The 16,399-nt window shown below is 41.9% G+C and overlaps 1 protein-coding gene and 1 long non-coding RNA gene across 3 annotated transcripts in view; one reads left to right on the top strand and one right to left on the bottom strand.

Annotated features, from left to right (window-relative positions):
- Nucleotides 1–16,399, bottom strand: part of Shisa6 (shisa family member 6) — a 314,399-nt gene that overhangs the window by 159,265 nt on the left and 138,735 nt on the right. Inside the window, exon 3 of one of the 2 annotated variants that reach the window (XM_052756895.1) lies at nucleotides 13,403–13,498. The exons of the other annotated variant lie outside the window; for it this stretch is intronic. Coding sequence (XP_052612855.1) covers nucleotides 13,403–13,498 — 96 coding nt within the window. The remainder of the gene's footprint in view (nucleotides 1–13,402; nucleotides 13,499–16,399) is intronic. 2 annotated transcript variants of the gene reach the window in all.
- Nucleotides 1–16,399, top strand: part of LOC128121857 (uncharacterized) — a 223,959-nt gene that overhangs the window by 199,381 nt on the left and 8,179 nt on the right. The gene's annotated exons all lie outside the window — the stretch shown is intronic.

Raw genomic sequence — 16,399 nt, 5'->3', positions numbered from 1 at the left:
TGGATAAAGTGACCTAATGCAAAGGGCCAAAGGCTGATAGGCTTAGACCACCTGCCATTAAGAGGGGAAAGAGATGTAACCTTAGAGAGCAAAGGATGCAGGAGTTCTGATAGCTAGATCTATGCATATTTATCAGCACGTGGAAGAGACCAGAATCAAAAAGGAGAGAAACATCATAACTGAACAGCTAATGTAACAAAAGAAAAGGAGCTCTCAGACTCTTAAAGATATCAAGCAAGCCAGGACCTCTAGTTCTCTAGGGGAAGCTGGTGAGATGAGGAAGCCATGTGTTTAAGTCATTTCACATATAGCTGAGGGAAGCAAGGGAAAATGGAAAGCCTTTCCAGAAAACACTTGTAGAGTCAGGCACCATGGCACCCAAGAGGCAAGAAAGCCCCTCCTCTGAGAAAGATTGAATCAAGGGAACTTCTCCACCCAGATTGTCAGACATTCACAATGTCTAATCGCAGAGATTTCAAAATTGCTGAGGACCATTGTTCAATAAGGACCTGTTTCTTTTCCTTTCTATCATTCTATAGTACATGAGTGTGTGTGTGTGTCCATGCGTGCGTGCATGTGTGTGTGTGTGTGTGTGTGTGTGTGTGTGTGTGTATCGGGGGAGCATGTCTTTTGTTTTTTGTATTTATAGACTTGTAGGGGTATGAAGAGAAGACCCTGTAGATAAGATGCAGAGGCTGTCATGCATTGCTCAGTGATCAGAGAATCTACACTCTATACCATAACATTGGGCATTTAGTGTTTGGAAAAAGAGGGAGTATATTTTGTGTACAGGAAAGAACAATCTGAACATTTAAATTCCAGATCATAATAAGCATCATTTGAGTTCACTGTTAGAGACCATGATCCTCTCCTCCCAGAAGAGTAAAACCACCACAGTTCTTCGGAAGGCTGAATTTTACTTTCTGCATGGTATATGACCTGCAGCCATTGATGTGAGCAGATATGACATGGCATTTCAGGGTGGATGTGTTCATGAAGCAGTGTTTAGGTTTCTTCTTCCTCTACTGTATCAGCATAGAGGCTGCTTGCTCCAGGCAGCTACATGGTGCTGCAGCCCCTATTAGTCTCAATTTCTGAGGCAACACATGGAACAAAACTGCTTCAAAGGATTATCCAAATGTAGAGTAAAATTTGTGTGGAAAAAAAGACCTTTGCTAGTGTTTGCCCTCCAATTCTCTCTATTGCTAGATCTCACCATAGGCTATTGGATGACTATAGAACTCCACCACGTAAACTCCAGTCCAAGATGATTTATTCTGAACTCTCCACTAAATATGCTGAAAGCTACTGCAGAGTTAAAACATTTACCCAACTGAGATAAGGCAAGTGTCAGGTCTCGGAAACAAGTATTAGATATAGAGATCCATGGTAGGACCTGGATTTTTCTGTTCTATACTATTGCCCTAAGTCTGCTTTAATCAAAGGTATCAGAGTCCCACTAAAACATATGGCATATAGATACACACAAACCATTAAGTAAATTACAAGACAACAAACACTCTAAACACTGGCATGCCAGTAGAACAACTGCTCCAGGCCCCAGATGTGGGAAACCCCTTAGAGGTTGAAATGTATGGAGAAAAAAAGAAAGCCAAGACTTGTCTAGAGCAATAAAATAAGCAGAGGATTAAAAGTAATTGAAAATGTAGGAAAACAAACATTTCTGATTTTATGGATGTGGAAAGAATACATACACTCAGTAAATGGCATAGCACCCAAGAAAGGCTTGAACCAACACTAAAGACAAGCAGAGTGACTGGGAAGTTGGAGAGGCTGACAAGCCTAGGTCATGGACTGGGAGCTGTACTAGGATTCCAAGCAGAAGTAAGACTTACATCAAATGGTATTGAAGGAAGATTTGTTTACAATGGACAATGGGGAAGGAGAGAGCAGAGTGAGAGTAGATAGGAATTCCAGGCAGGCAGATTAAATTAAATTAGAAATGAGTTGCTGCGTGCTTATATTGAGGGAATAGACAAATATTTAAAAAAGCCCAAGGATATTTTGAAGGGGAAGACATGCGGCAAGGATGAGGTAAGAAATGTGAATCAACAGAATCGTGCAAAGTGATGTCATGATTTCAGCCTGGGGAACTGGAGGGGACTGTGAATGAACTTTCATTTAAGACAGCTGGTCTCTGAGGGAAGGAGTAGAACCAGTGCATGAGCCCCTGCTTGAGGTGAGGCAGAAAATGCAGGTAGAGTTCTCTCTTTTCTATGCCCAAAGGCACTTCACTGCTAAAAGGCTTTATTAATGGCTATCCTGAAAAATGGTCAGGGCTCAGAGAGAGGGATTTTGGATGTCTGGCCTAGGAAGGATGACGTGCAAATGTCTTTGTAAAACCAACAGGCTTATAGACAAAACAACAACCCAAACCACAAAAACTGACCCCCACCCCTAAAAAAATAAATCCAAGGCATAAAGAAAAAGGACCAAATAACTTATAAGAGCAGAAGACTTAAGCTGTTATCAGACTTTAAATATATACACAAAGCAAAATACCAGCAAGGAGCAATGTTCACAAAAATCGGAAGTATGAACCTAGAATTTTATTACTGGACCAACTTTCCTTCACTTGCCAAGTCTATGTAAGAGTTTAAGATCCAAGAATGTAGGGAATTCTGTACCCATAAGCCCTTCTTAAGCAATGTGTTGGAAGATGAATTTTATCTAACCAACAGACAAGTGGGCAAACTGCAGATGAACAATAATGGCATCGAATATAGATTATATAGGTGTGCATGTTTATAAAGTCATATTTAGTCATATATATGACTATGTATGGAAGAAAACAAAAGATAAAACAGTGAAGAGCTACTATATATATATATATATGTGCCAAAGTAGAAATAATATGACTAAAACTTGGAAGGAGACACCTGGGAGGCAGGGGACCTCAAGTTCTATGCAATCCTAAATACCTAAAGTTAACAATAAATTATACATAAAGTACACATATTATATGAAAATTATCAAGAAATTATTATTATTAAAACGATTATTATTAGAATTATTAACAAAATATTATTCCCTGATGGGTTCACAGGATAATGATTTCCAGCCTTCAAAAAGGTAGTCTCAATGTGTGCATCTGGTCACAGAACACTAAAAATGAAAGCAAGTCTTAATTCCTTTAGGAAAGTAAGTAGAATACTAAACATAGTAAAAAAAAATTATAAGGCAAACTATACATTTCGTCATTGATAAGGATGCAAAAACGCTGAGTGAAATATCAACAATACAACAGTAAGAAAACAGTGCGGTATGATCAAGTAGCATTCCTCCAGAAATGAAAGATGGAGTCAGGGTTAGGAACCCCACTGCTGTATGTACCATGTTGATAGGACTAAGGAAGAAAGTATGTTTATCTCCATAGATGTTGACAAAGCTTTCAAAATAACTCAGTGCTCACTTTGGAAAAATAGTTTTGCAAGTCCTCATAGAATATGAGTGAAGGACACTCTCTTGAGCCTCTCTACAGCTGCATATCCAACACTGTGTTAGTGCCATTAAGCTTATGCCAGCAGACAAGCAAGATTAATTAGATATAAAGAAGTTGCCTCTGTATGCGTATGATATGATACACTACCTAAAATGTCAATGATAAAAGCAGCTCCAACAATAAAAGAAATCACTGAGGAGGAAGGCTGGACAATGAACAGAATCAATATTTTTCATCCACACCACCGTAATCAGTCATAGAATGTAATAGTGCCGGAACCCAATTTACAAGCATGGTCAGATATTTAGAAATAAACCTAATAACTTGTGAGCTTCATTCAGGAAAAACAGTTGCAATTTCCATTACTGATGTATCTGAATAAAAACTGTAGTTAGGTACAGGTTTTCTACCAGTGTCAATTTTCTGATTCTGATCATTACCCTGTGGTTACTAAAGGAAGAGTTAATTTTATGGGATATTCACTTGAGTATTTGGGGCTAAGTGGCCATCATATCTGCAATTTATTTTTGATAATGCAGGGAAATTTTACATACACTTAGAAAAACATGTAATGCATCTGTATATGTTTGTGTATGTATACTTATACATAAGGAGATAGAGACAGAATAAAGAAAGAATGATAAAGCAAATGTGATTAAATGTTAAAATTTGGAAATTGGGAAGAGAATATAGAAATCATGTGTACTATTTTTATAAGTTTCATCTAAGTTGGAAATTAGTTTTAAAATAACAACATAAAAAACCTACTACAGGCTATATAAAACAATGACAGGATGGGTTGTTTTGTTTGTTTTTAATTATGCAGGAGTGTTTGTCTGCATGCATGTATGGTATGTGCACAGTGCATGTGCCTGGTGCCCATAGAGACCAGAAGAGGATGTTAGATCCCCTGGAACTGGAGTTAAGGATGGCTGTGAGTCACCATATGGGTTCTGGGAATCAAACCCAGGTCCTCTACAAGAACAGCAAATGCTCTTAACACTGAGCAATCCCTCTGACTCCAAACAGGATGGGTTATTAAGCAGCCATTGGGATGAAGAGATACTGAATTAAATTTATATGTGCAGATATAGTGGTTCTACACTCAATAGGGAATTAATGTTGTCATTGTGACAGTGGTGTCTTTAGTACAAGAATGTACTTGCCAATGGCCTCTTTCAATTTTGAAGTTCCTATCCTCCAGAATGTGAATGAAATAAGTAATTCTTTCATAAATTACTCACCCTATTATATCTAGTAATGCAGAATGAATTAAGACAAGGGTCAAAAAGATTAAGAAAAGGAAATTCAAATAGAGTTCTGAGCAGTGATCTATAGGTCCAGTAAGACCATTACAGACACAAGGAACAGCCTTCATAAAGGCCACAGGAAGGATGTCCATAAAGGAAGTCAGTGTTGGCCAGAGTGTGGTTACCAAGAAGGAACATTGAGCAGCAAGCTAGACAGTGCAGGGCTTTGAGTTTTTGCTCTTGAGTCATGCCAACAAATGAATATGGATAGAGAGGGATTGAAGGTACATATTGACATTTAAGAGATTTTAACTCAGTCAGCATTTTTATGATGAATGAATGCTGTTCCAAGTTTCCAATAGACAGTCTTTGAGGGTCTATAAAATAAATAGTCACAAGAGATGTGAGCTTCACACTAAGTAGGTGAGATGGGTTCAGTCACATTAAATTAGGGTAGAGTAAGATCAATCTGGTTGCATGGAACAGCATAGAATATGTGGAGGGTGCATTTTTTTTAAAGAGGTCTTTGCAAGATATCTGGACAGGAAGCAAGAGAAGTGTAGGTTGTAATGCTGCCTAAGAGGGGGCAAATGGGCCTAAAGTGCTAGAGAAGGGAACAGAATGGGGACAACTTAGAGCTGGCCTTGAAAGAGACAACAGTGACAAGGATCATGAGCATTGTCCAGGGCTTTGCTTGAATGGTTAATTTGCTACTGGGATGGAGACACCAGGGAGCCAAAGAATCATTGCATAGTTCTAGCCTTCAGTTTTCCCAATCCCTTGACAAAAAAGGATCTCTTAAACGGGGTCTCTTGAAGATGAGGATGAGGCATCCTGTCTAGAGAAAATGCTCAAACAACAGAATCGGGGCTGAGGAGTAAAGACTAAAGCCTCCCCAGAGCTAGTCAACCCACCAAGTAGACAGGAGAGGCTGCTCCTTTGACTGGCTGCCATCATCTGATTCTATTCAAGACTGCTGAAAACTCCATGTCCCTTAGCTCCAGGCATTTGGGCCTTTCTCCTTGGAGCCTGACTGTCTGAAGCTCCAGCAATTCCTGGCCCAGAGGCTCACATATTTGGCTCCCTATTCCTTCCTCACTCTGGGACCCTCATATTCATCAATAGGTATGATCCTCTGTCTGTCCACCCCCAGTCTGTGTGTAGCTGGCTCCTGCGCCATGGCCCTGCACGTTCGAATTGAATGGATTCCAGGCATCTGTGTTCAATTGCTCTTAGTGAAAACCCGAAAACCATTATGCTCCCCCAGAATTACTCCCCCGGGGCAAGAGAACAAATGATTTACTGGGAAGCAATGGAGAGCACAAACACCGACATTTATCCGATCCAGGACTGAATAGTTCATAAGCTCAGGGCCCTGTGAGGCCAGACTGCACATTTAAGAACAGTTGGCAGAGGGACCTTGAGGAATGAGGTATGAACTTCCACTGTTAACCCCTGGAGGATCACCTTTCCCCATCACTGTGCTTACAGGGATAAGGGCTTCTCCTCACTGCTCTGCAGAGCCAGTAAACAGGCCACTCTGAGAGTACATGGGGTGTTCTAACTCTCAGGTCACCTCTGAGGTAAAACTTGCTGTTTCATTCGAGCAGCATCTTTATGTTCAATAGACGCCTGATCAAAATGACCCCAGAATATCAAAGAAGAAGGGGTCTCATGAACCTCTGATTAGTTGGAGGAAATTGAGGCTTGACATGATGAAACATTTTTAACAGAGGCCATAACTGAGTCTCCACAGACCACCAGTCTGAGAACTCATCCAGCTCCTTCTAGCTCTGCAGTCGGGGCTGCTGCAGAATGGATCTATGCGAGAATGGACACTCTCCAGGAAGGAGCAGAGGCCGAAGTGTTAGCATGTCACTGCTATGCCCATTTCTGCCCGGGAAGGAGTCAATAGATGCTGACAATACAGGCCTATTGAATGAGTGCTTGCTTTGCTCCAGAATTTTGTTTAAGGGTAGAAAGGAAGAGGGGAGTGTGGACAGTGCTATCCAGAATATTTTAAATTAAATACAGTTCTTAACTGATACATAAAAAACACAAAAACTAGATGTATTAATGGGATACTATAAGATGTGCTGACACATGTTTATGAGGTGTAATGGTCACATTGTAGTAATCTTATCAATACCATTAATTGTTTATCTTTATGATTAAAAACAGTCGAATTCCCTTCTTTGAGTTCATTAAAGAGGGCAGTGCAATACTCTTGTCTAGAGTCACTTTGCCATACTAACCACATGAGAACTTCCTAGTCCCATCCAGCTGTGCCTTGGCACCGACCCATCACCCTTTCCCATCCCTCCTCCATCTCTTTTCTTCCTAGCTTCCAGTAGAATTTTTAGCTCAACCTGTACTTTGCACCTGGGATGACTTGGGACATTGCCTCCAAGGTAGCTTTCTAGCTCCAATTCCTGTATCCTCCCTGCAGGTGTCCCGTGCTCTGGCCGCTTTTCTGCTGTGCCCCTACCGTGTTCTGCACTCTCACCACAGTCATTTCCACATGCATTCCTCTGTGGATGGTCCTGTACCAGGAATGTGTTCTCCATCCAGCTCTTAGCTAGTCCCTTTCCTGCCTTACAGAGACTGTCTCAGCTCCACCGCCCTACAGGTGACTCAGGCAACAGCCATGTTCCCTCACTTCGACACCCCCACCCCCCGTTCTTCTTCTTGGCTCTACACACAAAATGTTCTACTGACTTTCTAGGGATTATATTGGCCTACTTCTCGAATGCTGATAGTGTTTCGCTCATCTTACTCACCTTACATATGAATTTGAGTGAAACAGACAAGCACTCATGCCCCAGTTGCCATTTTTTCAATGGGTAAGGCATTCTAATCCTCAGAAATATCTTTGTATCACCCCTCCAACTTCAAGTATTTCTCATCTTTCAATTGTCTTTCTTCCTAGCTTGGGAAGCTGGCTTCTGATGTGCTTGGTACAACAGGCAAATCTCAGAAATAGAAGTGACCTTCGGATCCCTCAGGAGAACTTATCCAGGGTGTTGCTTTGTATCAGTGTTCCTCAAATCCTCGTGTGTATGTCAATGATCTGCAATCTTCTTCAGTTGATGTTTCCATGCCAGTTTTTGCTGGGGCAGGAGAACCTGCATTTCTTACTCCCTCCAGCAATGCCCTGTTGAGTGCACTTGTGTTGTTCTACAGCACCCTGGGGAGAGGGGGGACACTAGGAAGTGCTGGCCTTGCTTGAGTCCTTAGTGTGCACGTGCTTCTCCTTCAGTCTTCCTATCAACCCTGAGACATGGGTGGCGTTATGATATTATCTCACCAGTAGATGCCATTGAGGTCCAGGCCACACAGGAGGTAGTGGAGACAGGGTTGAGCATGTGTTCTTCTAGTGACATTCTTCTTCCTGTCATTTTTTAATTTGTAATCATCTAAGGAGGGATGTTTATATCAGGATTTAGAGGAAAGTATGGCTGAGACTGAGGCCATAACTGCAGGCAGAAAGACCTAGAATTTACCTATTCCTCCATGCTAGTAACTTGCATAGAAGACAAGCTTCAGCATAACATGCCTCTGGTTAATACAGTGTAGAAAGGCCATCCTCTCCTGGCCACAGACCCCAGGGACTTGATATAGTCCCACAGCTTGGCTGTTGTGACATGGCAGAGGCCCATGCCAAGAGCGGCTCATGGGCGGGAGAGATTTCCAACTTAGATGAGCAGTCAGCACCAAGGTCAGTGCTAGGCAGCTAGGACACAGGCCACAAACTTACTCTAGAAGCCAAGGCTCATGGAAAAAGAAAACATAACCATAATACTGACAAGGAGTCAGAAAAGATATGGCTAGCAGCCTGACTGGTTGGGCAAGTCAGGCGCCAGAAGAACCTGGTGGTCTCATCTCTCCCAAAGAGGCTTTGAGAACAGCACTGTACTCCCAGGTGTAAAAGGTTTTGTGAAAGCCTCCCTCCTGCCTGCTAGGAAGCAGGTAGAATGGTAGATACTGTAGAATAAGGAATGAACTCATCACTCCAAAGTTGCCACAGCCTTCTCTCATGTCCTACTCCTGGAGACCATGGAGGAATCTAGTGGTACCCAAGTTTTTCTGCTTTTAAAGAGGTTACCTGTATTTAGAGGGATGAATTGGCATTTCCTAAATCAGTGAGCCTTTGCAGTACACCTTGATACTTAGCGTTTGTTCCCCCACTACCTCTTCTGTCCAGCAGAATAGTCTACAAGCCTGATGTAGTTAGCTATATAGACCAATGATGGCAAGTCTACAAGTAAGCTTGCCCAGGAACATGCGTGTCCCAGGACTCAGAATGTAGATTAAGTTTCAATAACAGTATTAATCAAGGCAGTGAGTGACAGAGTTCAGCTTAGATGTCACACGAAGATATAGGGCAGTGCGTCATTTCAACCCAATATGTTCTCAGAATGACTTGAGCCAAAGAGGGATGATATCCATTTTCCTTGGCCAGCTTTTAGCCTGACTTCCTCAAAGGAAAATAGTCTATTTACTCAAGTAGGTGCCATGAAAACAAACAGGTTTGTGCTAACCCAGAGGTAGACTTTGGGTGGCTCAGGAAATGCATGTAGGATGTTGTGATCGTCATATTGCTTGCCGTGGTTGTTTTGCTGCTGGCACTACTCTAGGTAGGGATAAAGTTCTGGACCAGTTGGAAGTGAGTGACAGCATCCTTTCAGCTTCCTAGAGGGTACTGAATGTTCTTGTCAACAGGCCTAGATCACAGAGAGAGCTTTGTGGAATAACCACTGTTCAGAAAGAGCTTTCTGGAAGAACTTGCAAACAGAAGAACCCAATGGAGACTCTCAAAGATATTGTGGTGGGTTTTGTTTATCTGATATCTTTTGCATTTATTTGAAAAGCAGGTATGTCAAAAGATGGATTCACTGGTGGCCAGCATTCTCCATTAGTTGAGGTCCATCCTTGATTGTAATATATCAATTTTAACAATTAGATATCATGTGAGGTTGACTCAAGTATAATAAAACAGCACCATATAGTTAGCATGTGCTTTCCTAACCATAGGACTCAGGAACAACCCTGTGTGTTATCTAGGATCATGTGAAATGCCCTTGAATAAATCTGGACACTCCAAACCAATGGCTCATTCTTGGTATTCAGCCATTACTCAACAGTGAATAAGAATGGACTATACAAAGAAGTTGCCCAATGTATATAGATCAGACAGCTAGTAGTGGCTTAGAGTCATGGTGCTTTGGGCTGTGAATACAAGAGTTCCCCGTGGTCTGTTCCGGTAGGCCCATACACTCCTCCTTCATAGAAAGATACATTATAGAATGGTCCTAGGTAGTATCAGCTTCATACAGGCCATTTTCAGTCAAGCTGGTTGAGTCTTCTCTCTTTCTTGCTGTTCATCCTGCCTCACTGTTGCCATGGAGACTGGGACGCCTTCTGAGCTCTGTGCTTTATCTGGAGTCCAGCCTTCAAATACCTTAGCACAATTCAACCCACTCACTCTCCTGGCTTCTGAGACTGTGAAAATATCTAAGCTGGATTCTTTCAGTCCAATGGTTCAGGATTCTTCTTGCCACAATCTGTGGGTGATCTGAGGGTTCATGCTCAAATTCTAATGGGTGAATGGCAGTCTATATTTCCATGGAGGTCCATGCATGCACAGCTCTTATTTTTAGAGAGGAATATCTGGTTTCAATCCTTACTGAAAACAGAACCACCACAGAATTAGACTAATGCACAGGTGGGACAGGTCAGCATGGCCACAGAGTAGTGTGGGTCAAACCAGGAGGTGAGCCTGGCAAAGGGCTGTAAGGTGAGTTCAGACACAGAAAGAAGTCCTGAGTAAAGGGTGCTCAGTTGATGTAGTGACTGTGTATGGAAGGGGGTCTCTGAAAGCAGCCTTAACTTCTCTCCTTCCTCCAGCCACCCAGTAGCACAGTAGTACCTGGACTCTGGTCATCACTCAAAGCTATGGATAGATGTGGATAGAAAACCTCATGCCTCTCTTTTCTTACTCCCTAAAGCAGATGCAGCAAATTCTGGGTTCATGGGCAGTGTTTCCCATCAGGCTGCCTTTTGTCCCTTCCCAAATATCCCTCCTGTACTATAATATCCCCTTCCCATCTCACTGACCATCTAGTCTCCTTCACTCTTATTCTTGTCATGTCATTTGCCCAGAACCATCATTGACTAAAATCTCTCCATTTTATTAATTTTAAATATGAATCCTGGCCTTATTCCCTTCTCAGGGAGTCAGAGATAAATCAGGTATTATTTGTGCAATCTCTAGAATTTCCACAGCCCTGCCATGGCTCTTGCTCCTATCTGGGGCTTAAACTGCCAGAGTGACACATTGCCACTTCCTTTGTTGCTGAGACTACTAACTTACCATCAGGCTATGGGTGTCCCAGCTGAAGACCCCATCACTTTTCTTATCACTTTCTCCCTTCTTTTGTTTTCTGCCTCAGACCCCATGATGCATCTTGCTGGACATCAAGATTGATCATAACCAGCCTCTTCTCCAGCAAGTATCATTTAGAGAAAATGATCTACTCAGGAACTCTGTGAAATCTGGAAAGATCCATCCTGGGCAAAAAGCTCTGATATTCTCACAAAGTCTCCGTCTCCCAGAGAACCTTGGAGCAGCCCCAATCCCTTCTGCAGCCTTGTAGCACTTTTGCCCTGCTTCATAGGAGCACACACACTTCCTTCCTGTTTCTAATGCATAAGCAAGCTTCTACTTCAAACCTTCCCCTGCCTTGGGGGGTGGAGGCAGGTTTATGTTCACCTTACCTCAGCATCCATCCCTGGCATGAGTAACTCCCTCCCGCAGCACTCTCTGGACTCGCCTCGTCTCTGCTGCACTTTTTTCTATTTACTGTCCAGACTCGACTGTGCTTCCCCAGTGCAAAGAGAACAGCATAAGAATGCATTGTATTTTGTCTCCTGTTCAATATAAAGGGTTCACTACTTGACATTATGGCTTGAACCACCTCCAAAGGGTTGGGGTAAGGGTGAAAAACCACACAGTTGAGAAGTCTTGGTAAGTTGTTGGATTCTGTCTGAAAAACAGATTTGTAACTCCACTCCTTGAGGAATCTGTAATAGAAAGCCAGCCTCCAAAATGGTCTCCAAATGTCCTGAACCTCCTGATAATTCTTGTCACTGGATAATCATCTCCTATCCTGAGGAGAACTGGCATGTATACCCTATAAGATATTATGAAAATGATGTGTGCATAACCAGTATGTTTGGTCATAAAAAACATTGTGACTTGTGTCTTTTTCTTCTGTGAATCAACCACTCTGGGGATACCCAGCCAATACATCATGAAATCCCTCAAGTAGACCACAGAGACAGTGTTATGGGGAGGGATGGAGGCCTCCTGCCAATATAGCACCATATAAGTATGACATCTTGGAATTATATCTGCCAACACTGGTCAAAACTTTAGATGATCCAGTCCTGCCTAACATGGTAACTGAAAACTCACAAGAGATTCACCTAATTCAGGAGCTCCCAAATCCCCAACCCACAGAAACCATGCTCCATAGTAAATGTTTATTTTACTTTAAAGTGTTGAGTTTAAAGCCTTCTGTTTCATGGCAATAGGTAATTACCACCAAGTTGATAAGTAGGGGTTCGTAACTCCAGGTTTGAGTTGATGCAAGTGTGTCTCTACAATTGTTCTTTTCTGTGTTTAACGGTGTAGCCCATCCCCCCGTCTGTAACAGCTGGTTTCATTTTGATTCTGCAACTCTTAATAGCCACGAATGCCACCTGTATCCTCAATAAACTTTATTTAGACACAAATAGACAACAGAAAATACATACACAGATACAGTTATCTTTTTCTCTATAGAATAAACACACATCACAGGGGATTTAAAAAGTAGGAGCGTTGAACGTAAGAAAATAATGCGAAGTCCTTGTTCACTCACACTTGAAACAGACACATATTTCAGAGAAAGACAGAAATGGAACATCCCGACAACAGGGTTCACATTTAGTCTGTAACAGCACACAGGTGTTGGGGAGGTAATCAAAGGAGTCAGGGATCCAGTGACAGAATGCTCACAACACTAGTAGGACTATTTAAACCAAAGACAGAATCGGGAGGATTCCATACCCCTGCGCAGATGCTCGGCAAGCTGTCAGTTAGGTCGTAAAGCAGCTTGGCAGAAACGCTAGCTTAGCTTCCATCTTGCAGCTTGAAGGTCTGAATAACCTCTACCTTTGTGCCCACATCACAGAGTTTTACAGAGACACACCAAGGATGCCAGAACTGTCCACATACACGCTGGTTTAGAGACTCGGGGTACAGAACATTGACATTGGGTCTAAGATAGGGCTTCTGAAAGGGAAGGGAACAACAGCCCAGAGACAAACACACACTTTACAAGTACTGCATCCATTGGCAGCATTTCCCATCATGCTTCCTGTGGTCCCTTCCCATGGGGGAGCCACCAGCATTTGTGTCCCCATCATGTACAGGGTGGGATGGATGTCTCTTGAAGGTCTGTTAGCCTCTAAAGTCATAAATGTGACCACCTGGTCATCTCTGTGCCTAGGGCATGCTGCCATGGAACCACCCCACTTATTCCTGATCCTGAGTAAGCCTCGGGACTCCACACCATCTTCACGCTTAAAATTGGGGTTCCCTAGGCAACCTCTGTATTTTAGTAAAAAATCGTTTCCACTGTACCCTTCGTGTGTCCTCTTCCTAATGTGACAAATCCAGATGAGATGAAGTTATGGAGATCTGGTCCTCCACTTCGGTAAGCATCCTTCCCATAATGCCCTGCAAGAAGATGGGCAGAATTACCTGGCACATCCATGACAGCAACACAGAAGACAATCACAGCTCCATCTTGCCCAACAATGGTGGTGTGGTTATGGTCAAACCGGCAATGACCACAAGATCAAATATATATATATATATATGCACATATATATATATTACTGAGTATATATTGCTATATAGAGAGATATATATGTACATCCATTATACATTTACACCTTATATGTGTATATATATTGCTATATGACAAAGATTAATGCTACATTGAAAGTAGAGGAAGAAAGGGAGACATGTGATTTGACTGTGGCATTTCTGAGTGACCACAAAGTACACTAGAATGTTACTTTATAGATGTTCCTCAACTTACAGTGGTGTTGCACCCTGGTCAACCCATGGCAAGTTGAAACATCTGAAGTTGAAAATGCCTGCTGAACACTGTAACCTGGCTATACAGCACAACAGAGTGTCAGCTGTTTCTGCTGTGACCACAGCTGCCAGGCTTCTATTGCTCATGGATACTATCCAGCATCACCAGAGAAGACCACACCAAATCTTGGAAGCCCAAAAAGAGGTTAAAAAATCCAAATGTAAAAGTACAGCTACTGACTGTGTACTGAATTTGTACCATCATGAAGTCCAACATGCCAGACAGTGAGTGAACGTCAGGACCTCTATACTTGTCCCACCATTCTTTCTTAAAGTTAAGAGGTGTCAAGGAAAGAATGCATTAAATACGATAATATGGCTGTAAAATTTCAAGCCAGTGCATTACAAAAAGATATGAAAAGGTTGAAAGAAAACACACAGATAGATGCTGGAAGGATAGCTCAGTGGTTAAGAGCACTTGTCTGCAGGCACACAGCTCATAACCATCTAGAATTTCAGAGGATCCAACACCCTCTCCTGGTCTCTGTGGCCATTGTATCCATGTAGTGTGTAGACATACATACAAGCAAAACACCCATATATGTAAAAATAATAAATAAATAAAATCTTCAAAAAAATAAACCCCACTTTAAAAATAGAAGACACACAGATACTGGAGAAAATTGGAGCATGGGTGTTTCTTCTGCCTCCTTTCAACTTTTCTGTATTTCCCAAGTTCTTTTCTATGTTTGCTAGATTATTTTTCCTTGTTGCCTTGTTTCTCTGTTTTTTTCCCTTCCAGAGCATGGAGGAATGGGCCCAATGGCACCTTGTGTGTGTGTGTGTGTGTGTGTGTGTGTGTGTGTGTGTGTGTGTGTGTGTATGTGTATCTATGAATCTTGCACAACCTGTGGGATCACAACTAGCAACAGCTGAGCTGACAGGTGAAATGGTGGCCATAAAACACTGGCAACATCTTTATGATTTCCTTTCTTGACTCACTGCAATAAAACTATATCCCCTAACTGGCAAAATACAGACATCTTCATGTGCATTGAGGTAAGAAAAAGACAAGGGCAGGTTGAGGACTATGGAAGAAGAAATTTAGAGTGGAAGAAGTAAATATTCTACTTCTGACATTCAAGTAGGAATCTATGATGTGTTTGAAACACAAGCATTGTAAACACTGAGAAGCAAGAACCCTTCCCAGTACCATCCTCAATGCATACACCCAAGTATGGAGGCAAGTCACTATTTATTCAGACTGCCACAGTGTGGATTGTACATCGAACTTGCAATATATAAAGTTAAAAGGCTTCTGAAAAATGTGATATTAAATATGGTAACAGCATTATAAAATTTCAGGTAAGTGCATTAAAAAAAGCAGAAAATGATTGAGAGAAAATGCACAAGTACCTCGTCAGCTGACAGCTAATTATCTCTCTTTTCAACTATTCATTATTTTGTAAGCTGTTTTTTCTATAGTGAACACACAATTCAATAATACAAACACAAAGATAAATATCTAGAAAAATACACCCCATGTCAACAAGACAAAATTAATATTTCTTAGCAAGCCACGTTCTAGAGCCCTCAACACAGGGTAACTTGAGAATCATGTGGAACTTTGAAAAGTTCAGATGGTCAGACAAACTTTGAACATTCTGACTTGGTCAATGAAGCAGGAGTATTTTAAACAAGTTCTTTTCGTTTCCAATGAAGGCCCAGTCACAGATAGAAACAAACCAAGACGGGGGATTCACGTGAGCAGGGAAGGTCACTGACCTCTTGCTGGGGTCCCTTTAAGTGCTATTTATATTTAGGGCTCCAGCACTCTTTCCTCTGGAAGGTGAAGTCTGTTCCCAGTTCCTTCCTCATCTCAATTCCCAAATCTGAGTGTGTATTAGAATACTAGAAACACTTAAAATAGATGGACTCAGCAGACGTGAGACAGGACTCAAGAGTTTGCAATTCTATCAAGGTCCCTGGGTCAGGGATAACAAAGTCATGAGAATCCTGCCACCGATTCCCTTGACTCCTAAACAGATTACATCATTCATTCTTCTGCTTTTCACAAGGGAGGTTCTTGTTGGAAAATTGTGCAAACAATTCATAGCTTCATGGCAATGTCAGCCCTAAACTAAAGGCTTCTGCCCAAATCCCAAGCTTTGTGACAGCTGCTAGCAGCTGGAGAAATCATCTTTCTCAAGAGGAGAAGAAATACATGGAAGGCTACCAACCAAAGGAGCACCAGGACCCCTCTTTTGTAACAAGAACAATTGTTGTTCCCCCACCCCATTGTAGAAAGGATGAAAAGGAAGCAACAATCCAAAGCCCTCATAAATGTGGACCTCATTAATTCAGAACCTGTGATGCATCCTGTAGAATTTGGGCTGGTTTATTTTTGTGCTCCTTATAAATAAAAATTTTGATAAACAAATCAATACTAAGGAAGATGGAACATAAAACAGAGCCTGTGCTGTTTACAAATCATTCTTATCTGTCAGACGAACAAGGTCCCTCAGGACTAAGCAT

This window comes from Peromyscus californicus, unplaced genomic scaffold, assembly GCF_007827085.1.
Source record: "Peromyscus californicus insignis strain IS unplaced genomic scaffold, ASM782708v3 Scaffold_3__1_contigs__length_106647218, whole genome shotgun sequence".
NCBI classification, from domain to species: Eukaryota; Metazoa; Chordata; class Mammalia; order Rodentia; family Cricetidae; genus Peromyscus; species Peromyscus californicus.
Note: the sequence above shows the minus strand (reverse complement) of the source record. Positions and strands in the feature narration are given on the sequence as shown.